Source organism: Tripterygium wilfordii, chromosome 6 (assembly GCF_013401445.1).
Source record: "Tripterygium wilfordii isolate XIE 37 chromosome 6, ASM1340144v1, whole genome shotgun sequence".
NCBI lineage: Eukaryota > Viridiplantae > Streptophyta > Magnoliopsida > Celastrales > Celastraceae > Tripterygium > Tripterygium wilfordii.
Genome location: NC_052237.1, coordinates 1,055,521 through 1,081,207, shown reverse-complemented (window position 1 = coordinate 1,081,207; position 25,687 = coordinate 1,055,521). Strand labels below are relative to the sequence as shown.

The following is a 25,687-nucleotide window of genomic DNA, read 5'->3' as shown; positions in this document are numbered from 1 at the left end:
CATTCATTTAGCTTTCTTTGACAGTAAAAATCACAGTACTTATTTCAATTGATTACTTCTTCGCCGGCTTTCTTCGGATGGAATTTGAAAGTCCCCTGCTTATATTGTATCAACCATGAAGTGAGTTAAGTAGAACTTGCAACCTAGAAAAACCACTATTTTAAGCAATCTGACTTGGGGTGCATTTTTTTGATGTGCTTACTTAATATGTTAAATGACGAGAATTTTAAGTATTTTTTTTTTCCTAAGCAATTTAAGTACTATTTGCATTATAATCATTTAGGTGGAGGGAATATATCAATGATGGTAATTCCCTCTACTGCCCATTTTGCCCAATCAGATTATCTTAAGATATCTCCTGTCAAACAATGAAGGAACATTCCCAAAAAAAAAGACAATAAATGGTCATTGATGATTTTCTCTTTTATAAGCTAATTTTAGACAACATAAAATAATAAAGGGATTGTTACATATTAGCGGAAAACACTAATGTTTTATATTGAAAGTACCATGCATTTTTGTTTAATACCAGAGATGATTCAAAGCTTTTGACAAGTTTATTCCATAAAAATAAGTTGGTCAGAAATAATTTTTAAATATTATTCAACATTTTTTTCAATGAAATTAAAACTCACATATACAATTTCCGGGACCAGTTTTTTTAGAGTCGAATAATTAAGAGGCACAACAATTGTTTGTTTTAATTAGTTACTACAGTTAATATAAACAAATTATTAATCATTTGAAATTGAAATTTGAAATAATTAAGAGGCACACATGTGAATCATTTGAAATTGAAAATTAGTACAGTTAATATAAACAAATTTATCAATAAAAAATTAATAAATCTAGTGGATGTTGCTGTGATTAATTATTTATTATTTATCATGGTATTTATTTGAACCTATATTTTTCTCTTAATTCCAATTAAATTTCAAAAAAAGGGTTTATTAGATGAAATTTTTTTAAAAATTATATTCTATGATAAAATCGTAATTAATTATCAATAGTGATGTTTAATATTGATAATTACAATAACTATCAAGTGAAATAGAGAATCTTATTATAAATATAATATTAATTTGAACATTATCTTATGATAAAATTTGAAGAAAAATATTTTAAAAACAATAATATTTACAAATCGAAACGCGATATTGAAAATAGCGCATTTCAAACTTCAAATTTAAATGAACTATTATCATTAACGCATTTCATGTTTTCGATTAAATTCGCTATTGGGAGTGGCACATTATGTTACATTGGTAAAACAAATATGTAATTTTCGTACTTAAAATTTTCAAAAGTGATATTATAGAAAAAGCTCGAGTAAAAGAAAGAAAAAAACTACGTTATTTAGCCATTTTGGTATCAAAAGTGTTATTAAAGAAAAGAAAAAAAAAAACAAGAGTTTGTAATCTGGATTATAGAGGGGGTTGTGGATGTAAGCATGCCACCCTTCCAAGGTCTCTGCAGATGTTTGTTGACGACAAGGAATACATCATTTTTTTCAGGGAGTCATCATCCAGCCAGAGTTCCATAACACAGAGCAGCACATCAACTGCTTCGTCCCAGCCTAAAAGCACCATATCGTCGACTAGTACCACTACTCAACTAGATCAATTAGGGGACCATGACATGTGCAATCGGTATGTATTTCTTATTGAAGCCTAGATCATCATAAGTTAGCTCACTGCTCTTATTATAACAGCGACATAAGATAGCTCAATGTATTTATTGTAACGGTGACATGTTTGTACACTAAATATTATAATTTTGTGATTTGAAATTCAGAATCATAAAAATTGATGGCCGACTTTGATATTGAAGTCCAGAAATCTCGTTTTTAGTTAGTAACGCATGCCTAGGGTCACAGATTTGGATTGGGAATTGAATATTCCTCCATCTCTTTAAATTATATTATTGTTTCGCACTCTACTGCTCAATCTCTATTTCTACTATTCCTTTGCACTCTACGGCTCTGTTTCTATTTCTATTTCTACATTCGCTCACTCCATTTCTACTACAATAATTTGTTTGTACAATATTTGTGCTGGAACAGATCCACTGACTTTTTTGTCCGAGTTTTTATGTAGAGGCAAAGAAAATTTTTGCCATGAGATGATGGTGACTAGGCTTTTCTTTTGGGCCAGCAAGCTCAAATTAGTTTACTCGGGAAAAAAGGAAAACAAAAAATCCAAAACAGGCCAGACGATAAAAACTAACCTCGAAGATTTGATGTATTTTTCTGGAATAGGGTATGATCATATCATAATCTGATCAAGTTTGGAGGCTTTAAGTGCCCTGCGTTGACCCACTGTCTCAGAGAAAAGACTTAAAAAAAGATTACTCCTACAAGAACCCCAAAATAATAGTATACATTTTGTCAAAGTCAATTTCACTGCACTGAATATGGGTCAGGTGAATTGCACAGTTATATGCTTTTTGAATCGAGCACGCAAAAGACAAACCAGTCAACCTAAGTTCTTAATGCTATTCCAACAATAGTTTATCATTGGCATCTTCTTGCAAAGTGGCAAGAACAATCCAGAAATGGCTCACTTAAAAAATGGCCCCAGTTGTTGTAAATGACAATCTATTGGAAACTTTATAAACTTGTATTACATTTTTGTGTATCCTCTCTCCAAGTCAAGGCGATTGATCTCACATGACATCCAGACCATGTCCTATTAAGATTCATGGGTCTGTTTGGGAGTGTTGTGAGGTGCTGTGAGGTGCGGTGCGATGCTGTGAGTTATAAAACTGTGGTGCTGTGAGGTAAGTTGGAACGTAAAAAGCTGTTTGGCGCATCACTTTTAAAACTGTGGTGCGGTGCTGTGAGGTGCGTTTGACGTATTTAAATTACGGTTATATTAGATGACTAATAATATTAATATAAAATCACTTAAGGTTTATATTGTACATTAATCTAAAATAAAATAATTGACCTAATTTGATAACGTAGGACAATTCAACATTTATTGTAAGTGTTTGGGAGTGTTGTGAGGTGTGGTGAGGTGCTATGAGGTAAAAAGTTGTGGTGCTGTGAGGTGAGTTGGAACGCAAAAACTGTTTGGCGTGTCATAAAAAACTGTGGTGTAGTGAGGTGAGGTGAAATTGAACGCAGTGCAAACGCACTGCCAAACACTATCCATATCAATGCCAAACATAAATAAAATTACGGCCTAGACAGATCAAGAGCTAAGAATTTCTACATAGTTAACTACACTGTCGCATAAAGCTATACTTAATACTTCTGCAACTTTTAAACGGTCAATTCACAATCTAATAGAAGTTTATCTAAATCTTCAGAATTAAATGCAGTGTAAAACAATCGAGCATTTTCTTAGTCAGAGAACATACCAGTAATAGCAATGCAATGCATACCATTCAAACTTAACTGGAATCCATTACCGATTTCTTTTCTTGAATAAACAGAATCCAAAATGCGACAAGCACGGAGGGATGAATGGGGATCAATCAAATGGCAGCTGTGTCCAGTTGAAAAAATGGTTCCACTCCTACTCAGGCCGAGAAGAGCAATCTGCAGCTAAGTTAACACCACCTATGAGCACAATCAGATTTCACTTAGAAAGTCAGTGGAGCAATAGCAAGAGGAAAAACAATAATTGGCAATTGATGCAGAAAGCGAATACTGAAAGAGGGCACCTAATTGATCCCACTCCTATAATGCATGCAGAACCATAGCCTAAAGAGCAATTCATCGGTGACTTTAAACAAAGGAACACGCCATCTTTTAAACATTTCATGATCAAATACTATCAATCATAGTTGCCCTTAATTGAAGGAAAGTGACATAGCCCCAAAATTTATCAGTCTTCTGCCTCTTACAGGATAATAATGAATTAATTAATGGTGTGGCCAAGAGTTCATGGACATCTAGTAAATAAAATGGTGGTAAGGTCTTAGCAAGCTTAGACAGCTTTGGTAGTTGTTGTTAACCCCAGGAAATGGTTTTTTCACTTTCTCTGATCCACAAAACTCCCAAACATGCCCACACACAAAAAAATTATTTGCAGAGTTCCTAGACAGATACAACAAAATTTCAAGAGATCAAAATCTCTGACAGGGTTCAAGTGCAGTATCTGAAAGCTCTCTAATGCATTGCCTCCTAACCAGATATTCACGAACAGCACCAGCATTATTTCTTTTCAATGTCAATGTTATCTGATAATAGGATTTCAAGGATTAAAGACTAACCACTCAGGCAACTCTCAAAAATTGGCAGCCCAAACTAACAGTCTTTGTACTGTTTGGAAAGGTTGTCATGCCAAATCTATACGTCATATATTTTTCCTCTTCTTAGTTTGTTATTATAACTGACACAGTGCCAGTGTAACACTTGTTGTAGCAGTTTATGCAGATCCATTAAAAGGAAATATAAATCTGGTATGCACCAAAAGCATGGATGTAAGTGTTGTGCTACAGTGGTACTGATCACTGTTGTGAAATAGATCACTTCTCAACCTAATTGATCCAATGTAGAGTGAAATTTTCATCAATAATATGAAACAAAGGATAACTGTTGTGCGACTGTGGTACTGACCCGAAGGATTACCGTTGTGAAATAGATCACTTGTCGAGAAATTCTCATCGAGAAGATGAAACCAAGGATAAGTGTTGTGCTACAGTGGTACTGACCAGAAGGATTACCGCTGTGAAATATATCACTTCTCAAACCTAATTGATCGAATGTAATGTGAAATTTTCATCGAGAAGCTGAAACGAAGAAAACAACACCAAAACTTTGCTTGTTCATGTCAAGCTATTATATAATCTAACAACAATAAACCGTACAGAGATATTCAACTAGATCCAACTCAGATTCAGCGCCAAACATCTATAACCTGAAACATTAAACCTAAAGAACGAAAAAATTTCACAGATCGACAATGAATTTTCACAAATTAAAAATAAAACAAAATTACAGCACAACAATCGGATACTATTAAACAATCAAACAACAATAAACTGTACAGGGAAATTCAACTAGATCCAACTCAGATTCAGCGCCAAACATCTCTAACCTGAAAGATTATACCTAACGAACAACGAAATTTCACAGATCGACAATGAATTTTCACAAATTAAAAGTTTCAGCAAAATACTACAAGAAACTTACCACAAATTGAACGCAAAGACTGCAACGAACTGTCTTACATTCCCGGCTGTGGAGGTACGAAGCTACGGAGGACAATTAGGGCGAGTTCGGTGGGAGCTCGCGAAGGACGGACGAAAGGAGAATGCAAAGGCTAATTGCGCGTTTGGATTGTGGAGAACTGGAGATCGCCATATGATAATCTTATTAGGTTAGTCACGGTTTTAGATTTTAAATAAGGCGGCAACTGGGACAAAAAAAAAAAAAAAAAAGGGTGAGGACCCAGGGAAGTATTTTTGCAATTTTGCTACAATTTTCTGTTTAAAAAATAATATAAAATAAAATCTCGTGACGTCCACTCTTACGTCGTCTCTTCGACTGCTTCTCCGCCCTAGCCCTTGGCCCCAACAATCGACTGTCAGCAAGGCGGTGCAATTTATCTCCATAAATATTAAATACTTCATATCCCTTGATTCAGCCAAAGCCTTCTCTGCATCGTCTGTCGAACCTTCTTCTGCCGCAAAACTTCAAGTTGTTCCTGTAAATTTGGATTCACGGTGAGTTCAGCAACTTCATCATCCAACTTTCAGCTAATATTCCCAGAATCATTTGTGTTTTTTTTCACAAGGAAGTTTCAATAGATTAGGATTAAACTTTTCATGACTGTAAAAAGTCAATTTTTTTATCAAATATATGGTATTTTTGTTGTTTTCAGAGCAATAATTTCTTTCCTTGCGTTGTTGTTTTTGTGCAGCTTTCTCACTTCTTATACCATGGATAACGGTGAAATCCCTGAAAACGCCAACGAACGTATGCATCTTGCTCTTTAATTTTACCTTGGGAAATTCGGTTCAAGAAATTTACTGTTTCTTTGTGTGTATTGGTATAGATTGCCCAGGACCTCAATCTGAGTCTGCCGGTAAATCTGATGCATGCGAGGGATGCCCCAATCAAGAAGTTTGTGCCACAGCCCCCAAAGGCCCTGACCCTGGTATGCTTGTATCCGCGTAATGACGACCCTTTTCTTTTGACTCCTTATACCTGCTCTATCTTTCTCTTAAAAGATTTTTTTTCCACACCATTTTATTGTCAGTAGTTTACAGTTGGGTCTGGACAATGAATTGTGTTTGTATAATTGATGTAAAAAAATTATTACGATGCTTCACTGATGGTTTCCTTTTCTGTTAATTGGGAATTTTGAACCTGTTCCTCTGTATGTTTAGTGGAGCTGAGTTGATACTATTTTCTTTATATCAACGTAATGGTCTGGCCGAAAAGGAGATTAGCTAATGGTAGTGTTTACTTTGTTGTTCCCTGTAGATTTTGTGTACTTTGTTTTAATGCTGATTGGGTTTTAAACTACCATCTGGATTCTGGCATTGTTAATCATTCCAATTTATATTACCTGTCATATATGGGTTTTTCATCGCTGGGGTTCGTTATAGCAGCGTTTGCTGATATGGCTTGATTAGATAGGTTCTGAACATAGCTTTGAACCGTAGATGGTATTGTAGGTGGGTATAACCAATGGTTTCTATTTATCTTTCTGCTATGGAATCAATTATACAAATGTGGTGATCACTCTTCTTGGATCAAATTGTGTTTGTGCCCTTCACGATTGCCATTCTAAAAATACTGAAACCCTTTAGTTTGCGCTCCTGTGTACTGGTTCATTATTGTTGCTGAGAACCATAAAAACACATGAAAGCTGTTAACATTGCGGGAAGGTGTGTTTGGAATACATGAACATTGGGCCATCAGGTATTCTTGTGAAAGTAAACTTAATTGAAGCCATTTAAGGTTTTCATGTGAAAGTAAACTTAATTGGAGCCATTTATACAATCTTTTCCTTTATAAAACATGTCAAGTCTTTTTTGTGTTAAGGCTGGAGGAACTTGCAGATTAAGTTTCTATATGTATGCTTGAATTATCATCTTTACTGACCCAAAATATATTTGGAATGCAATTTGAATTGGTAAATGAAACCTTAAGTTCTGATGTCCATGAATTTCATTTGATGGGAATGTGTATATTCCCATTTTTTGTTCTAATTGCTTCATATATGTGGGAATTCAAAACTTGTATACAACCTAGACTTGATCCAATTTTATTTCCGTCTTCTAAAGATTTGATATTTTCCTTATTTATGTATGTTGTTTCTACAGACTTGGTTGCAATTGCGGAACGACTGGCTACTGTTAAGCATAAGATACTTGTCTTGTCTGGAAAGGGTGGAGTTGGCAAGAGCACATTCTCTGCCCAAATCTCATACGCACTAGCAGCTATGGACTTCCAGGTGGGTCTTCTGGATATCGACATTTGTGGCCCAAGCATCCCAAAGATGCTTGGCCTGGAAGGTCAAGATATTCACCAGAGCAATCTTGGCTGGTCTCCCGTCTATGTTGAGTCCAACCTTGGCGTTATGTCAATTGGGTTCATGCTCCCTGACCCAGATGATGCTGTTATATGGAGGGGACCTCGCAAGAATGGACTCATCAAACAATTCCTGAAGGATGTGTACTGGGGAGAGCTTGATTTTTTGGTGGTTGATGCCCCACCTGGAACCTCGGATGAGCATATCTCAATCGTTCAATTTCTCCAAGCAACAGGAATAGATGGTGCAATAATTGTTACTACTCCACAACAGGTTTCTCTAATTGATGTCCGCAAAGAAGTGAGTTTCTGCAAGAAAGTAGGGGTACCGATTCTGGGGGTTGTTGAGAACATGAGTGGGTTGTGTCAGCCTCTGACAGATTTTAGGTTTATGAAAATGTCGGAGACAGGTGAACATACAGACGTCACTGAGGCGTTTATTGAATTCTTGAAAACAAAAGCACCTGAAAGGCTAGATTTGATTGCTTTCACTGAGATATTTGATAGCAGTGGTGGTGGTGCAGCAAAGATGTGCAGGGAGATGAATGTACCTTTCCTCGGAAAAGTACCAATGGATCCGCAGCTCTGCAAGGCTTCTGAAGAAGGCAGATCCTGCTTTACTGATCAGAAATGTGGGGTAAGCGCTCCTGCACTAAGGAGTATCATAGAAAAACTACTTCAGGCAAATCAATGGCGTCCAGCAATGGAGCAGTAGACTTTTAAATGGTCTTTTCGGTGCTACCGGCATTTTTGGATTAGGTTTTTGTCTTAAATTAAATATCTTTCCCATCTGATTTTCATTTCTGCTTTTTATTTGTACCAAATGCTTCAGTCTGGAGCTTTAGGTAAATTACCATGGATATAGCATATACAGGGCGTTGGAGTTACTGTATGCTGAGTGCTTGATTTGATTGATACTTGTTAGTGCATGGTCGGTTGATGTACATGCTTATTGATAAATGGTAGCCAATTTATTGTGCATTAGATTGAGCGGCACGCTAACTAACCTTCTTGTGAAAGAGCTGAATGTACTGATGGTAGATTTACCATGTGATCCTCAATTATGCTGTTCAACTGGACAACGGCGATGGCATTTTTGTAGAGACTGGCACTATTATTTCTTGTTTAGTGCTTATTTTGTAGTTTGCGGGACGAAATTGCATCAAAATAGTGTCTTCTCAGGTTCATGAGCAGAGCGACTTCTCTTAGCATTATTTGTTGCTAAGAGAGTTCCAATTGCTATGGTTAACGGATCTTATCCAAAAGAGTGAGACTAGATTTGAAGCAGTACATGAAACAGCTAGAAAATGTGAAATGTTCAAGGAAAGTCCATGCATTCATGGATGCACAATATTGTGCTCTGTGTTAAGGTTTTTTCATATTATAATGCTTTGATAAGTCTGGCGTTGATGGCCGCAGGTGGGGTAGCAACAGACACAGTGAACATGTCTTAAATGAACCAGTAAGAGACTAAAACGAGAGTGGATTTAGGCTTGTTTTTTTTCTTCCTAAGCTTTGTCTTAGACTTTTGTCATTAAAGCACGTCGATCTCTCTCTTTTCTTTTCAATCCATCTTTTATAGTTTCTCGAACTTTAATTAAGCTGACTTAAAAGTTGGCCATGATCAATCTTTTCAAAACCAACTTGCTTCATTTCCGTTTATAGTTCTTCCAACAAACATATCTTCAATTTAAATTTCGAACAGAAAAAACTCATGATCACAAAAGTGGATATATATATGTGTGTGGTATTTTCTTTAGGTCTTATATTCCACGTCAGTTAAATGTAAGACATCGATGTGGTTATAAGTAAATATTCAATCTCTCAATAAGAAGGTCCATTTAAATATAAAACCGTGTAATCTTTAAGCCATTGTTTGGGTCAGATTTATGTGACACAATCACGAGTATCCAATTATAACATGTTTGTTTTTTCAAATACCATACATAAATAAACGAGATTCGTATCCTTATTTTCTTTTTCATGAAAGTTATGTATAAATCATAATAGTTGCTTGTGAAACCTCAATAATTGCTTATCTTTACGATTCCCTGAGATTGTAGGGTGTCTGAATCTTATATTCTTATTCCGAAACTTACGAAGACTAAGAATTTCGTCCCCACGCACTTAACGTGAAGAGAAGTCGTGAAATAATATTGACAAGTGACAACTTAGCTATATATCTATACGTGGAGTCCATATAAGAATGGTACGGTTAATTTCAAGTCATGATGACTACCAAGTTCTTATTTATACTACTGACTTCAAGGCATGTTTCAATTCAAACTTGGTGAGCGGACAAGACATTATTTATTGTAACATTTCAAATCTTACAAGGAAATTGGTTGAACTTTGACGCCAATTTTGTGACCTACAAAAGAAAGTGGTTGTTAGTGTCAAAATATAAGGGTTTTTTTTTTATGGTAATCAAAGATAATGCCATACAATTTTATCTTTAAACATTCGATATGAATTTAAACTCGAGTCATAAAAGTCTCTCACCTAAATCTCATACGTTTTGATCATGAACAAATTCATCACTAACACATCAACCAAGTGGCTATCAAAATGGGTTGTTAGGGTCATAATACATATTAATTATGTTGAAAACTAAACTTGGGGACAGAACCATCACCGCGACTTTTGTCTTAAAATAAGCCCTTTTTTAAATGGGTGCTTAAGACCAATACAGAATTTCAATTACTCCTATATTCAATCCCACGTGACACACACTGACTTAAAAAAAATTTAAGAGAAAAATAGCATTCAATGAGCCTAGCAAGTAATTACGCATTGACTTAATTTACTTAATGCTTTGATGATGTGAGTTTTCTTAATGAATTTATAATTGGAAATATTTCCTCAGATCCTTCTTTTTCCATTTTTAAAAAAAGGAAACAAATAATAAAAAAATTTGGTCTACTATCTTTACACATTTTCTCTTTTATTTTTATTCTTCTTAAAATTTAGGGAAGCTTTCTCTTAAGGATGTCAATCTTTTCTATCCATTATATTCTCTGTTTTTCTTTTCAAGAAAGGGGGACTCAAACTCGGAGTTCGAGATTACATATAACCCAACTCGTCAACTGAGCTACTTGGGTTCGTATTCATTATATTCTCTCGGCCAATCATCATAGATTGATTTTGACCTTTTCATGAAATATAATTCAAAATAATAATAATTCAAATAAACAATAAAAAATTAAATTTTGCCACAACATTAGTTGAGGTGAGCTTTTCCTAAATCTTAATTCAATTTTCTTTATAAATTATGAATTATACATCAATATATTCTACATATGTAATTAATACAGTGGTTGCTTTTTCATGCATCGTCAAAAATTACTTAAAATATTCATAATAATTACATTGCTCCCTCTTATTTCAATTTGTTTTGTCCTATTTTTATATTAGCTATCCTCACTGTCGCCTATAATTGCTATTCATAGACACTCAAATTCTAGTTGGCTAGTTAACCTTTTAAATTGATATTACTATTACATATTCAGCGATCTTCCACTCTTGATTTACCCTATTTAATTTAACCACCTAATAGGCTAATATATGCTTAATAAATGCCTAGCTAAACCTGTCCAATAACGTAACGTCGAAGACACAAGTCATACAACCCTACCCAACAACTTTTTTTTTTGTTTTCAGAATAAAAAATTAATTGTTTCCCATTTTAAGTTCCAGAAACATTTATTTATTGTTTTTTAAAAAAATGAATTTTAATTAAACCCATCTTCACAACTAACGTTGCTAGAATGGGACATTCAGAATGCCATCTGCCTTTCCAAACTTAAGTTACGAAGGTTAGTAGTAAATCACATATCAAGGGAAAGAAATGACATTGCAGATGTTCTTACAAAGGAGGGAGTAAGGAGGTCATTTGATTTTGTTATGTGGTTTTAGTTTATTTTGTATCCCCTTCTATGATGGATCTGTTTGTCTTAAAATTTTTGTCTTTCTTCTCATGTATGTATTTTTATCTTAGGCCATCCTCATTGATGTCCTATTATATCTTTTTGTTGTGGTATATATTCTGCTCTTTATCAAAAAAACGCTGCTCGAATAGGGGAGGCCAAGGACATTTAAGAGTCGGCAGGGTCGGTTGGAAAGCACCTATCATCACAAACCATGCAATATTTGGGGGAAAAAATGAACAATTAATACTATTGGAATAACTAAATTTATGTTGCTGCATTGTCCATAGATGCCGCAAAAGGTTTATACATTTCCAATAAAAATCACTACAGTTTTAATAACAAAAGTCCAATCTATTACCAATATGATTTCATAATTTTTTAAATTAGTCAAATAGACTGAACGTCTTTGACTAAAACTATAGTAACATTTATTGCGCCCTCATCCTACATTTATACTTAAAGAGAATGAGGAAGTAATTCCAAATGTCAAATAGGTAAACTGAGTTAGAGATACATGCGGCACACACTTACAAGTAGAAACTAAACAAATCAAGTTATATGAAATGACTGGCATCCGTACATAGATATAGGACACAAGGAAAATCCCAATATAACACTAAGACAAATAAAAGATCCAATGCCGAATGGTTTAAAATATTGTACCCAGTGGTGAGAGGCCAGCATACATGAAGTTGCTACCGCTTAAGCTTACTGCTATCTTTATGGATCGAACTGGTGATTTACAGCATAATTAGTATCCAACACAACATCTGAAACCGGTGTTTTCAGAAGTAAATTGTCGTCAATTAAGTCAAATCCGACAAATAGAGTCTACTGTCTAATTGGTGAAAAAAAAATGTCCCCAATATATGCCTTCACTTTGTTGACCCATACACTTATAAGGTATTCAAAATATGTTAGTTTATAAGTTGCAAAATAAATAGAGACTAGTGTATATTTGATAACCTAATAAGTTAGGATATTAAACGCATTTACACTAGTATTTTTTTATGAAGAGTTGAAACCCTAATATTTCATTTCATGATAACAAATGTTCAAGTTAGCGTCATGAAAATAATCTAAGAATTTATAAATGCCAGACAATATTGAACCACACTAAAAAATTACAAACATCACCACATCGGACAACACGGAAATACACTAATGTATTTTTGAAATAAAGTTGTTGGTGGAATTTATATTTTTTGAGCCTATAAACTAACGTTGACGGTAGCTTATATGATGGGTTTGGCTGGACGTATCCATGAATGTCTACACTAGCTTAAACAGTTAACAAACAGATATCCTACACTTCCTAGGAAAAAAAAAAAAGATAAAAAGATCAGGATAATGAATGCCATGTGTACACCTCTGCCATCTCTTTAGAAAGGCCAAAAGCAAACTCAACACAAGAAATTGGTGTCTGTGTAGTGTGTACTGCTGGTTCTTGTCTCTTCTGTCGGTTTAAAATCTTCAATTCACTAAACAGACAATTAAGACGAAGATGCATCGAACACGAAAAAGAGAATTTTCACGTCAGAAATTCAATGCCTTCTATCGCCCTCTGTTGTGGTGGTTCCTTTCAAGTAGCCCTTCCATTATGACCTTCTTTTTATACTCCGTAGACTCTGTCTCCGTCGACGGCGTTATCACGGTCTCCGGCCTGAACCCATCTCTTGTGCGCCGGCGAGGAAGCAAGTAAAGCCAAATTGTAGTGAAGAGAATCGCACATAGCTTACCCCACAAGATTGTCAAAGTCAGACTCAAAAGCAGCAAATAAATGCCAGAGTTGAGAGTTATTGAATAACTTGATTTTCTGTCTTTCGAAACATCAATCTTCAATTCGGATTTTGAAATTGACAGAGACGAAGATGAATCAAACGACCATGAAGAAGAAGACCCAGAATTCGATTTGATTTCTCGAGGACTATCGAATACCCTGTTCTTCGAAGCATCGTCATTATCGCTTACAGTAATATTCGTTGACGACGAAACCTGTTTTGATTGACGGAGATTCTCACGCGAAACTCTTCGATCACGAGCTCGCTTGGCCTGATACACAAAAAAAAAAAGAAAAAGAAAAAAAGAACGAACTTATCTGAGGGTCTTGAAAATTGAAACAATGATCGAACTGGGTTTTTTGAAGAAGCAATTACTTACCAGTATCATCTCGAACACAACGGCTTTGATCGCACGAGAAAGTTTTCGTTTTGGGGGACGAACAGTCATCGGATTCTCCGACTTCTTACCCTCCAAAGTCGAAGACTTGATCATCGAATCCTTCTCTACAGCACCTTTAGACTCGAGCACAAGGTCCACATGATCAACAACAACAGGTCTAAAACATGGCAAAAACTTGTTCTTCGAAACGTCCTTCATCATTAATTTCTCCAATGTAACTGATCAGACAAAAGGGTTTCGTAAAACAGGATGTTTGATTGTGGTTGCAATAATGCTCGTATATGGCATACTTCAATTTAAACAAAGCGATCGAATCATAACGGTTTGTGGGGTTCAGGCCGGCACGAGGTTTTTCAACTGCGGCCAGTCTTTCTGAATTGACCAAAAACGGGACCGTTTTTAGTGATTTTTGAAAGGTTGGGGAAGTTGGTTTGCTTTTTAGTGCTGCCCGTGAATGACTGGTAAGAATATGTATCAGTTGGTGAAAAAGTGTTGGAAAGGGCTTATTATGTGCAGGGCCCATGGCCCTGGTAGTACTCGAGGACCCAACCAAGTAGCTGGGCTATGCCTGGCCAGGCCCATGGGTATGTGGCCCATTAATACCTCTTTAAAAGAGCTATTGTTGTCTTTGTTCAAATTTGATTAGGATTTGAAGAAACACAGAAAAATGAAAGCGATTAGACTTTCAACATTCTCTACTCAATTAGACTTTCAATTTATTTTTTAAAAAAATGGTGAAAATATAATGAAAAAATAATAATGATGTGTTTTATTCTTTCTTTTTATCTTCTACTGCCTTAATCATGAAAGATCGAATAACCATTTATTATGTTCTATCATCAGGGTAATGATCCATCAGCCTTTTAGTGCCTTTTTTATGGCACAGGTAGGAGAATTTGTCCTGGAAGCAGAAGAACTGCTGAAGCTCCGCGAAACCATCACAAGGGTTTATGTACAAAGAACTGGCAAACCCTTATGGATGGTATCCGAAGACATGGAAAGGGATGCTTTTATGTCAGCAATAGAATTACATGTTATGTTTTTAAACAGTATTAACTTTCGTTATTACGTTGTCTAATTACATGTTATGGTTGAATTTGTTATGGATACATAGCGCTGCCGTTTTATATATAGAAACAGAAACATGGTTGTCAATGTAGTTTGTCATCTGATGCTTGTTAATGTCGTTGTATCATGAATGAAGTAGCTGTACGAGACCATTAATAAGTCAACGGTAAATGGTCGTATTTAGTAATACTTTCGTTGCACTATTCTTCCTGGGTTCCTATATGAACGGATGAACCACTGTAGAGTGTAGACATGGAAAAATCGGCGAGATATTAACCACCACACAATGATGGATGGACAAATGTACATCAAAACTGATCTTCCAAATCTCGTATATTGTGTCTTAAAGGCAATTTATTTGAATTTAATTTCCGATTTTGCTATCTTAATTTCAACTTCAAGATTTCCGACTTCATTTTTTTTTAACGGTAGAGAGATATTCGAACCCTGATCATCAAGAGGATACACACAATCTCTTATCATTCAAAGTAGTGGCTTGGGTGTGTGATTTCTGACATCATTAGAACCACAAATAATGGCCCATGGCTATGTTATTCATGCATATAGTAGGGCCAGAGATGGACCTATTGTTTTGAAGTAGGGGGCCAAGGCCACGACCCACCCCAATAATTTTGAGAAAATAAATTTATATATATTCTCAATTCCAATAGGTTAAGGTTAGGTTTCTTTTTAAAATGGGCCACCCCGATAACACCCATAAATGATGTTCAACTACCCAAGCCCAATAAATTGATTTGTGAAGAAGTAAACATGTAGGTATGGTCCGTATGGAGTTTGGGGGCCCTGCAGTAGGCCATCTACTGCAGGACCAGCAATAGGCTCAATTAGAGCTTAATTAATTTTTAATAAATTCTAAAAAAAATAGTCGATGCAAAGTATTTAGTGTATACATCAGAATCATGTGTTTTTTTAAGGAAGAAAAAACTAAATTCATTGACAATTAAGAATAAGTAAAATAGGTGTTTGATCCAAAGATAGAAAATGTTTCATATTTGTATCAATCTTTTGTCAACAAATTTTATTTTTTTTCCAAAAAAAAATGCGCAATGCTAATCTAAACACTATAAACATTATATTTATAATTTTATACAATTTTTTTAAAAAATTTGATGGCCAAAATTGTCCTACTGCAGGGCCCCTCAACTAGTAGGTATGGACCAGTACGAGAGTGTGTACACAGGTGGTCAACTGACAATCAGGGAGAAGAAGCGAGGGTTAGTGGTCCGCGGTCGTCTGGTCGGGGGTTATCTTTGTGCTTTTTTGTGAGGTATTTCTTTGCGATCTTAAGAATTCCTAGCTTGAAGGGTTGGTCAAACTTAAATGTGAACGCGGAGAAATTAAGACAGCTGCACAAGGGATTTTCTATTGGGCTGTACGAATATACGATGACTTGGAAATATACGTCATGACTCCTTTATAAAGCCTTTCAATGCCCTTTTTATCTTTAGATATGTCAAAAGCAAGCTCCATTAAGGGGATTGACAGATGCAAGGTGGGGTGGGTGACTTGCATACCCCAAAGTTGAGTATTCAATTATTGTCAGATAAAAAAAAAATTCAATATTTTATTTTTTCCCTCCTACTCTTCATATAATATCTTATTATTTTTATTTGTAATAACAAATTTTGAACAATATTACAATATTAGATGTTATGTTGAAATTTTACCAACAATTAATCAAAGGATTATGCACTGAGAAAAACCCAAATTTTGAAATTTTACCATCGCTCGGGCAATATGATTGACCACTCTTTAACGAGATTGTCAGAGCATGTTAGTGGTAGATCTTTTATGGTATGGGGTTTGCCCTCATGAAATTGTTTCCTTGGGAGGAAACAAATTCGTGTTTTGTAAGTTTTGTTGGATTTTATGACATTTACCTTCTAAAAAAAAATTCAAAGATTACACACTGTGAAAACCCCAAACTCAATCTAAAACCAAATGCACATTGTTTCAATTTCAATGTAAATTTTGCATCAATTATTGCCAACGAATTTTTAAAATTTGTCATTAATTGTCAAATCAATCAATTGATATATATATACACATACATACTAGATGTATGACTAGAATAAATAATTTTGTTACGAACGAGAAGTGGTTCGGTTGATAATCAACTGAGTTAGACATATATGTGCTCAAGGTTCGATAAATTCTCAATGGAGAAAACTAAAAGAAAGAGGAAGAGGAAACCATCATCAGATTACATGAAGCTCTGGGTTGGTACCGGTAGTTATGAGTTATGACCAAATTGAGGACAAAAAATTTCAGTTAACGTTGTTGTACGATAATGAACACAGCTAATGTATCAATCAAACAGTAAAACCGTCGTATTTAATCTCTGTTGCATTATTCTTCGTGGGGCCATGGACAGGCCGGTGAGTATTAATGTAAATAGTTTGTGGTCATAAACAACTCGGATTACCGGCAACAAGTTTCACACTCTGCGGGTTCCCACATGAAGAATATCGGCTTTCCTATGTAAGTAAGCACAGCATTAACCGCGCAAAAAGGATATACAGGAAAATTAAAATCTTCTGAATCTTGCCATTATGTTATTGTCTCCTGAGTTGAAATCTGGATCTGTTTTGTACTTACCATTCAAAGCTAAAAGAAAATTTCGCTGGATTTTTGGCTTCTGTTCGAAATTAAAAATAAAAAAAAATCTCACATCGATTTAGTAAATATTAGCAATGTCATTATAAGTTTGTACTCAACTCCTTAATAAGTACGAAAGCATGCATGTGGGTCTTAGATCAAGAGCCGATAGTATCTCAAATTGTATTGGATTAGGAGCCATATTATAACATGATATCAGATCAATTTTGATCCTAAATATTATAACCTTCCTAATCTCGTCTAGGTCATTTGATGGGCCTTGTCAACCCACAATTGAGGAGTACCTCAATCTTGTACAGGACCCTTGTAGGCTTGTTCTTTGTGTTGAGAACAGTATCAATAACAATGAATAAGCGAAAATAAAGCAATCAAAAACAAGACACTAAGATTTATGAGGTTCGATCAATTATGCCTATGTTCTCGGAGTTGCATGGAGTTTTCACTATTTTAGAGAAAGAATACAAGATCACGGCTGAAGGGTTACAATCATAATTATATACCCTAACCCTACTTAATCAGTTAGGCCGAAAAATACATTAAAGGCCCCCAAAAAAGTTTTATCTACATAGTAAGCCTTCCGAAAATCCACTCTCAAGATCTGTAATAATATTCTCGAGTCGAGTCATCAAACCAGGTTACCGCGCACAAAACAAGCTCCATACTAAATCCAAACACTGCGAACGGAAAACCCACATTTGAGAAGATTCTAACTCTGTTGAGCCACTTGATAGGCTTTGTATTGCCGAGCAGCCCAATTCCGAACACTTTAAGACATTTTTTAAGCCTTGATCCAGAGTGGATAATACCTCAAATTGCATTGAAAATGAGTGACCAAAACTGTAGAAAGTAACATGACCCCCACTTGGGTTGCTTGATTGCTTAATCACAAGTCAACATACACAGTCCAAAGATTCAAAGAGTGGTATATTGGTTCATCCTCTTAGTTGCTCTAAGTGCACTGGTTAATGGACAAGGTGCGTAGTTTTCAACACTTGTGTAAAGGGAGCGCTATTGAGACATAGTAAATATATGTCAAATTGAAGAGCAAAAATAGTGTTTCATAATCTGGATCGACGAATTTTAGTTTATAATAATCTAGTCTGAATGACTTATAGTGTGTGTTTGGAAGAGCGGTTATGTTGATTTTCAACGCTAACTTGTAAGTTGTGAAAAAGAACTGAACTTAAAGTTCTGAAATAAGCTGTGAGCTGTTTGATATAACTGTTAACTGTTGTTAGCAGATAACTGTTGTTAGCAGATAAGTTGTGTAAATTATACGTTATTCGTATTTTTTTAATTTTATTTATTTCATTTTAATAAATTAATATATTTAATATCAATATGAATATATTTAATATAAATAATATGTATAACATAAATATGAAATACTTAAATATATTTAATATATAGTTATTGACTAAACAAAAAAAAAAAAAAAAAGAAATGGCGTGGTACCCATGCAAGGCGTGGGATCCACAGCAAAAAAAAAATTTAAAAAAAATAAAGAAAATATGTTTTGGCATGGATCCACACCAAAAGGACAAATCGCTATAGAAGCGGTCTATGGGTGTTTGGGTGCTTGGTGAAGCGGACCAGTTAGCGGGCCCGCTTCACCAAACAGAGCTTTTAAATTTAACCGTAATTAATTTAGTTATCCGCCTTGAACCGTCTTGATCTGACCTGTCTGAAGCTAATCGTTGACCCCATATATTCTATCGTTCTTGGTCTTAATTCTGTACACTATGTAGCTGTTCCTCTTCATACTGCTGCTTCCATGTGGGTCTGTACGAGTTCCCATAGATGTAACTTCCAACCTCCTACACGGGGCTGGAATTTTGTTTGAACCTCAAAATGTGAATTCACAACTCTGTGGGACCCATTATCATATATCGTGCGTTAGTCTTAACTCTTAATTTATGTCTTTTAGAACAATCAAATCAGTAATCACGACCGTCAACAGCGTGTCATGACTCATGAGTCATGACCCTATCTATTCAGAACAGAAGCTTTCTCCTTACCTTTTTATCTTAAAACCATTCAAAGGCACGAAGCTACATCAAATACTTAGGACCTCTGACCATTCCTTAATCTTTGACCGTAATTTGAGTTATAATTGATAAGTACCCAGCCCATTTGCGCATAAGTCCATAACCCTGTTTACCTTACATATTAGAAGTAAGATAGTACAATCTTATCAAATTTACGATTTTAAATCGATCCAAATCACTTTATTGATCTAAAATAGTACGATCTTAAGATCTAAATCGTGATTTTCACAACCATAACGACATACCTGTATCAAATCATCAAATATTTACTTGGGCTAATAATACCCAGGAAAGGCATGCAGGAAGATGCATTGATCAAACCATCAAATATTTTTGTTAAAAATGGCAGACAAGATGACATCGTCATTTCTTTTTCTTAATTCTTTTTCATTCAATTGTTCCCTAGCTTACCTTCCTCCTGGCTTCTGTTTTTGGTCGCGGAAGCCTCCTCGTCGACACGTTTTTCAAAACGCTTCAAGTCAAGTTTGATTACACGTGATGTATATTGAAGTTAAATTACTAATTAAAACAATTTGTTCAGTAATTAATATTGTTAATTGTGATGAGATCATGTTGATTACATCATGCGTGGGACCTGTTTCAGTAAATTAACCTCTATTATTGTGTTCCGTTTTTGACTGCGCAACAAGAGTGCAATTTTGGCCGAGTATGGTACATCCACGATTCCACTCTCATTCATGCATCAGCATCAGTACTGGTCAACTAACTAAAACCTGGATTTGTTTAAGTTAATTTTGGCATGGCTAATTAAACTGACCAGTCTGAGGTTTAAACGCGTTTTTGCTTAATTTGTGGAAAGTGCATACAAATTTTCAGTTTTAGCAAATACTATATATAAAATGAAATACATATATGTATTATTCTAATAGAACTAGTTAATTAATATTTTTCACATGTTTGGCGAACGTGAAATACAATAGCTGATTGTTTCGTCTCTTTAATTAGGGCATCTACTAGCTCCCCTCAGATGTTTGAGGGCACTGTTCCATCCTCGGTTATAAATGCTTATGTATATAGCTGAATGTATTGATTCCACTATTGAATGAAATCAGTTTGTTCTTCTCAAAACAAAAATTAATTACTATTTTTCATATATATACATATGTATAGCGTTCAAATACAATTACCATACAAATTACTAAAATTTCTTATTTACTACCGCCATGTGACGCGTATGAGTTCTAATGTTAGAACACCATTTACGAAATTTGAATTTAAATATCCTCTAATTAACTTAACATCTTTATATATATATAATGGTACATATAGATCCAAGTCATAAACAATTAGAGTCTAGAGAATCATAATTATCCTGCAACAGTGACATTCATTGATCCCTCCGAAGAAATCTTACAATCTGACCACGCATTTCCTCCATATGAACGCATTTTCTGTACACTAGCTAGTGGTGTGTGGTGATCCATGTCTGTCGCTGATACGAGTAGTCGTATATTTCATAAGTTATGTGGCCCAAAATTAATTAATGAATGCTGGCCGGGCTTTTATGAAGCCTGATTCCTTTCATTCTCGACCTCAAAATCTCATGTACTATGTGTCTTTCATGGTAAAGAAAATACTATATATGTGAACCGTTTTCTTTCTCTAGCAGTAATAAATTTATCACCCTATCGAATTGTTGTGGCGTGTGACGTCTCTGCATGTCCATTTCTCATGCTACTTTGTAATGAATTAACATCGTTTTGTTCAAAAAATTACAATTGAAGTACAGAAAATAATTGTTCACAAAAGAAAATGTCAGTTCTTTCCGATGCTGACTGATTATACAGGGTAGTGTGTCACGCTGTACTGATGTAATATAACGTGGGCGGGCATTTTAGTAAATAACAAGGTAGTTTCAGGAAATTCTGAGTTCGATATCTATTGAGATGGAGCAATATACTTGTGCCCACGCGTTTGATTTTGGCTCAATTTACCATGTAATTAGGTGAAATTTTTTTGTTTGTGCAAACATGATAGCCCGAGTTTACACTCGCATCGGATGTCTAAATGATAAATTTGTATAATGTTGTTCTCGATTGTTAAAAAGAATGAAAAAGAATGATTGGGTATAAAAATAAATCTAGTAAAATATATAAGGCTTAAAAAAGGTCTTCTTTCTTTATGTCTAATTTGTGGACTACGTACAAAACAAAGAAATAAATAATTGTAAATGAGGTGTGTGTAACACGTTTTGGTTCAAGCCAAGTTGTATGCTATAAATGGCTCATGACACTCAAGTTTTAGTCACTCCATAAAAGTTGGGACTTGGACTATTGCATATTGAGAGAGAAAGAGAGAGAGAATGAGAACTCCTTGCTGTGACAAATCTGGACTGAAGAAGGGCACTTGGACAACAGAAGAAGATAGAAAGCTAACAGCTTATGTTACTAGGTATGGCTGCTGGAATTGGCGCCAACTTCCCAAGTTTGCTGGTGAGTGATATTTGTTGCTTTGCTTACGACAATGTCTGGTTAATTCATTGATATGTATATATATATAAATAAATGTATATATATACTTTGGTGTTCAGGTCTATCGAGGTGTGGGAAGAGTTGCAGATTGAGATGGATGAATTACTTGAGGCCAAATGTGAAAAGAGGAAATTACACTAAAGAAGAAGAGGAAACCATCATTAGATTACACGAATCTATGGGGAATAAGTAAGTAGTACTGACCATTCCTTTAATTCTAATCGAGAAATTAAAACTGAACTACAAGAAATATGATTCTGACGAGCAGATGGTCCGCTATTGCTGCCCAATTACCCGGAAGAACCGACAATGAGATCAAGAACTACTGGCACACCAATCTCAAGAAACGCACGAAACAAAAGACGGCCACGGTCAGGCTCAATGACGAATTAGCAGCCAAATCCAATAACCTTGAAACCAATCGAGAAGAGAAATCGAGGCAAAACGACGACGGTTTTGAAAATTCTGTAAGTGTTGAAATTCTTGAAAGCTCATCGTTTTCTTCGGAGCAAGAATCAGCAATGGAATTAGCCTCATCATCTGTGACTGCAGTAGAGACAAGTTTGGACTTGATTCGACAAGATCACGAGCTTGATTTCTGGGAGGAATGTAGCGGAAATTTCTGGACTGAACCATTTGTGCCAGATAGCTTTTATGATCATTCAAATGATCACTTCCCCGCGTCGCTGGCTGAACCTGCTGGAGGATTTCTATCTCCATATCTTGATCAGGATATTTTATGCCCTTATGCTTTCTACTAAATCAAGATCACCTCAATCAAGCCCCATATTTTTCGCCTTCTATTCCTGGGTAGATCTTTTGCAACGAATATATATATATATATATATATATATATATATATATATAGAGAGAGAGAGAGAGAGAGTGCCCTTGTGGAGAAACTAGAAATGGTATCGGAAGTGGATTTGTATAGTCTTACCTTCATTTTCTGATCAGACAAATTATAAGGTTGTATGGATCGCATACCCATATATTATTACGGGCTGGTAATTCGACAATGAATGATGTCTCTGCTTATAATTACCTAAGTACTTTGTAACTTAATTAATTTGCATATATCCAGTCTGCAAGTATTGGTAGAGTTAATTAAGCTTGTAACTACAGCACTCAGTATCTGTAAATCATCATCATCATCATCAACTACAGTAAAATTCCTTCACTTATTATCAGCCCTAAACAGCAAAACTTGATGCATATTTGTTTGTTTCATCTTCGGTCATTAATTTGAGAATTTTTTTTTGACAAACTAATTGGTGGAATTATTTGTCAGTTGTTTATTTCACATTATTTAATAATTCAACTTGAATCACATATACTTATTTTACTGAGTCACCTTGTACTTGCGTGTTTACCTATTACTTGTATATATATTAACACTTTCGTTTGGTATGGTACCTAGAAAGAAACCTAAATGATAGAGACGCGCGAATGGACATCAATTTTTATTTTATTTTTTTTGAAGTTTTTTCGTTGATTTTTTCCTAACATAACAATCTTAAACAATCAGAAGTCATCTGAGTGAACTAATTTTTGATTAAGTGTTAATTCATATATCATATATACATACTTAGTCAGTAAAAAGAAGAAGAAGAAGCAACGACCTTAGTCGGTCAAAAAAAAAAAGAGCAAACTTAGTCAGTCTTGGATGTTCATGCATGTGCGATCCTGGCTTTATTTGCTTTTGTAAAATATGTTTGGAGAATTGTATTGCTTCTTTTGTCTAAGAAGCAACAATCGGGAGAGAATATTCGCAACAAATTAGAAGACAAAATTAGCAACCGAGGATCTTAAACCCAGTCAGAGCTGGGTTACTCGACGAGTTTTCGATGCTGGGCTTTGACAGGTAAGCAATCAAGCGGACTTTATAAAAACCCACACAAAGCCCATTGATTGGCTGTCTGGCCCAACGAAGACCATTTGGTACAGGTCAGTGATTAGTGAATGGTCTTTGTTTATTCTTCAAGGGGTGGAATTTGTGGGCTTGTCGGGATTTGATGATTGGGGTCAGCCTCCAAGTTCTCTGTGTTCCCACAATAACATCGCAAATGCAAGTGGACATCAATAAAATATCAAAGACAAAATTGGTGAATTATTATTTTTATCTACAAGAAAAATAGGGAGTAGTCCCATCAAAGCATACGTGGCATGAGTGATTTGACTTTTGGGTTACGTGTTTTAGAAGTCAACATTTTGATAATCATAGGAAATAACTATGAACTTCATTTTTTTTGCCCTTAATTATTCCTTTTTATGCACGATTTTTTTTTTTATAAATGTAGTTGCTAATTATTATACAGTCTTAGGTGGTTAAGCAAAGTTTTAAACTTAATTAAAAGGCTACCTGCTCTTGTTTATAAGTTCTTCAACTTCAATGAAATCAACTCTTAGCTAAACACAATTATCAAATTAAATAAAAGGCTACCCACTCTTGTTTATAAGTTCATCGAGTGGAATCAACTCTTAGCCTAATTGGTTAAGGAAGAATCTTTACTCTTCGGAGGTCATATGTTCAGATTCATACCAAGCCCGTATATAAAATTACCTGCTATGTGATTGTCTTCCATGTAGTTGCTTTGAGCCTCTGAGTTCCCATATCATTAAATAAAAATAAAAATTCTTCAACTTGATCGAAATTAATGTGTAAAATGGAAAAGAAGTTCAAGTAGCGAAATTGGTATTAGTTAATTACTATGTGACAGAAGAAGAAAGGTTCAAGAGTAGGCCAGTATGCATATTCCTAAGTGGGCGTGTCTCGCACACCTTTGTATAATTATGCTTGTCAATGGGCACTCCTGCCTTTATTACGTTTTCTCAGACGAGTATGAAGGCGCGGGAATATTCTCGCAAGGAATAAATGAAACTTGGGCCATCATCACACTGTTTTGGGCTTGGCCCGCTCTAACTCTCTATTTGCCACAATCAAAAGCAAAAAGGAAACTTAAACCTACTGCATAATCGCCAGATTCGCAGGGCGTTTCAATTTTCAACCCAAAGCATACTCGATATGGGCTGTTTTATGTTTAAATTTGAGCCCAAATTAAATACCCACACAATCTATACCCCGCCTAAAAGGATAAGTAGGCCAACTCTAATGTAATGGGTATCTCCTAATTGAATATAGTACTTTTTTGTTCCTATTTTCTTTTTCTTTAAAACATTATAAAAAAAATTAACTTATTTATCTCTGTGACGTTTTCATATGGGCTGTTGCTATCAGAAATCCGTGCCTCATACATACCAATAATATTATTCATTTTGAATTGTTTGATTTCCATAAATACATCAGGTTAGCATGATTTTGTTCCTCCTTAGCCCAACTACTAAGAGCCAAAGTCTATGGGTCAAATCTCAACTCACTGGACCCGGGGGAGTGCCGGTGCAGTAATGCATTGGCTATTAACCTGTTCATCTTTTAGGTCGTTGGATCCTCAGATTCATATCTGACGGTTCTGATTTAACTTAATAAAATTTCAATATTAAATTGTTGTTTTATCTCTCACTTCTCTCTAACAGAGATGTAATCTTGACCTGGTAGAAGATGAAAAGGGCTGTTGAATTAGAGATTGAGGAAGAATACCAACTTCAACTTATAAACCCAAGATTTTGAATCAAAACCATTTGATTTTTGAGGAGAGAAGCCGCCGTGACATAAGCTTTGCGCCGGTTCGACAAGGAAGATGACGAGAAGTTCGATTACAAATGATTGAAACTACCAAAACTGTAGCAACCGAGAGTTGGGATGATTGAAGCTACCAAAAGTGTTGAGACATATTGCACAAGCCATGGCCAACAATCAGGAAGTGGTGCCCTGCTTGT

General features: G+C 35.2%; 4 protein-coding genes across 15 annotated transcripts; 2 read left to right on the top strand and 2 right to left on the bottom strand.

Moving 5' to 3' along the window:
* Positions 1–1,198: 1,198 nt before the first annotated feature.
* On the bottom strand, positions 1,199–5,360 carry LOC119999978. 12 transcript variants are annotated; one of them, XM_038847831.1, is made up of 4 exons: positions 4,819–5,136; positions 4,568–4,701; positions 3,364–3,544; positions 1,199–2,304 (listed from the first exon to the last, which is right to left on the bottom strand). In XM_038847831.1, exons 1-4 carry the CDS (start codon positions 4,859–4,861, stop codon positions 2,270–2,272), a joined length of 393 nt encoding a protein of 130 aa, XP_038703759.1. In that variant the 5' UTR covers positions 4,862–5,136; the 3' UTR covers positions 1,199–2,269. The 12 variants fall into 12 exon arrangements, 2 of the variants coding, with proteins under 2 accessions (XP_038703759.1, XP_038703760.1); XM_038847832.1 differs by having other exon boundaries at positions 4,580–4,701; XR_005468535.1 differs by lacking the exons at positions 1,199–2,304; positions 4,819–5,136 and adding an exon at positions 5,144–5,360 and having other exon boundaries at positions 3,217–3,544; positions 4,568–4,676.
* A 128-nt stretch (positions 5,361–5,488) lies between these two features.
* On the top strand, positions 5,489–8,476 carry LOC119999977 (cytosolic Fe-S cluster assembly factor NBP35-like). The gene is made up of 4 exons (XM_038847830.1): positions 5,489–5,676; positions 5,874–5,929; positions 6,009–6,110; positions 7,285–8,476. Exons 2-4 carry the CDS (start codon positions 5,893–5,895, stop codon positions 8,205–8,207), a joined length of 1,062 nt encoding a protein of 353 aa, XP_038703758.1. The 5' UTR covers positions 5,489–5,676; positions 5,874–5,892; the 3' UTR covers positions 8,208–8,476.
* Positions 8,477–12,569: 4,093 nt separating this feature from the next.
* On the bottom strand, positions 12,570–13,949 carry LOC120001046 (uncharacterized protein At5g23160-like). The gene is made up of 2 exons (XM_038849265.1): positions 13,582–13,949; positions 12,570–13,473 (listed from the first exon to the last, which is right to left on the bottom strand). Exons 1-2 carry the CDS (start codon positions 13,801–13,803, stop codon positions 12,976–12,978), a joined length of 720 nt encoding a protein of 239 aa, XP_038705193.1. The 5' UTR covers positions 13,804–13,949; the 3' UTR covers positions 12,570–12,975.
* Positions 13,950–21,642: 7,693 nt separating this feature from the next.
* On the top strand, positions 21,643–22,889 carry LOC120000990 (transcription factor MYB4-like). Its single transcript, XM_038849191.1, has 3 exons — positions 21,643–21,811; positions 21,910–22,039; positions 22,119–22,889. Exons 1-3 carry the CDS (start codon positions 21,682–21,684, stop codon positions 22,609–22,611), a joined length of 753 nt encoding a protein of 250 aa, XP_038705119.1. The 5' UTR covers positions 21,643–21,681; the 3' UTR covers positions 22,612–22,889.
* Positions 22,890–25,687: the final 2,798 nt, after the last annotated feature.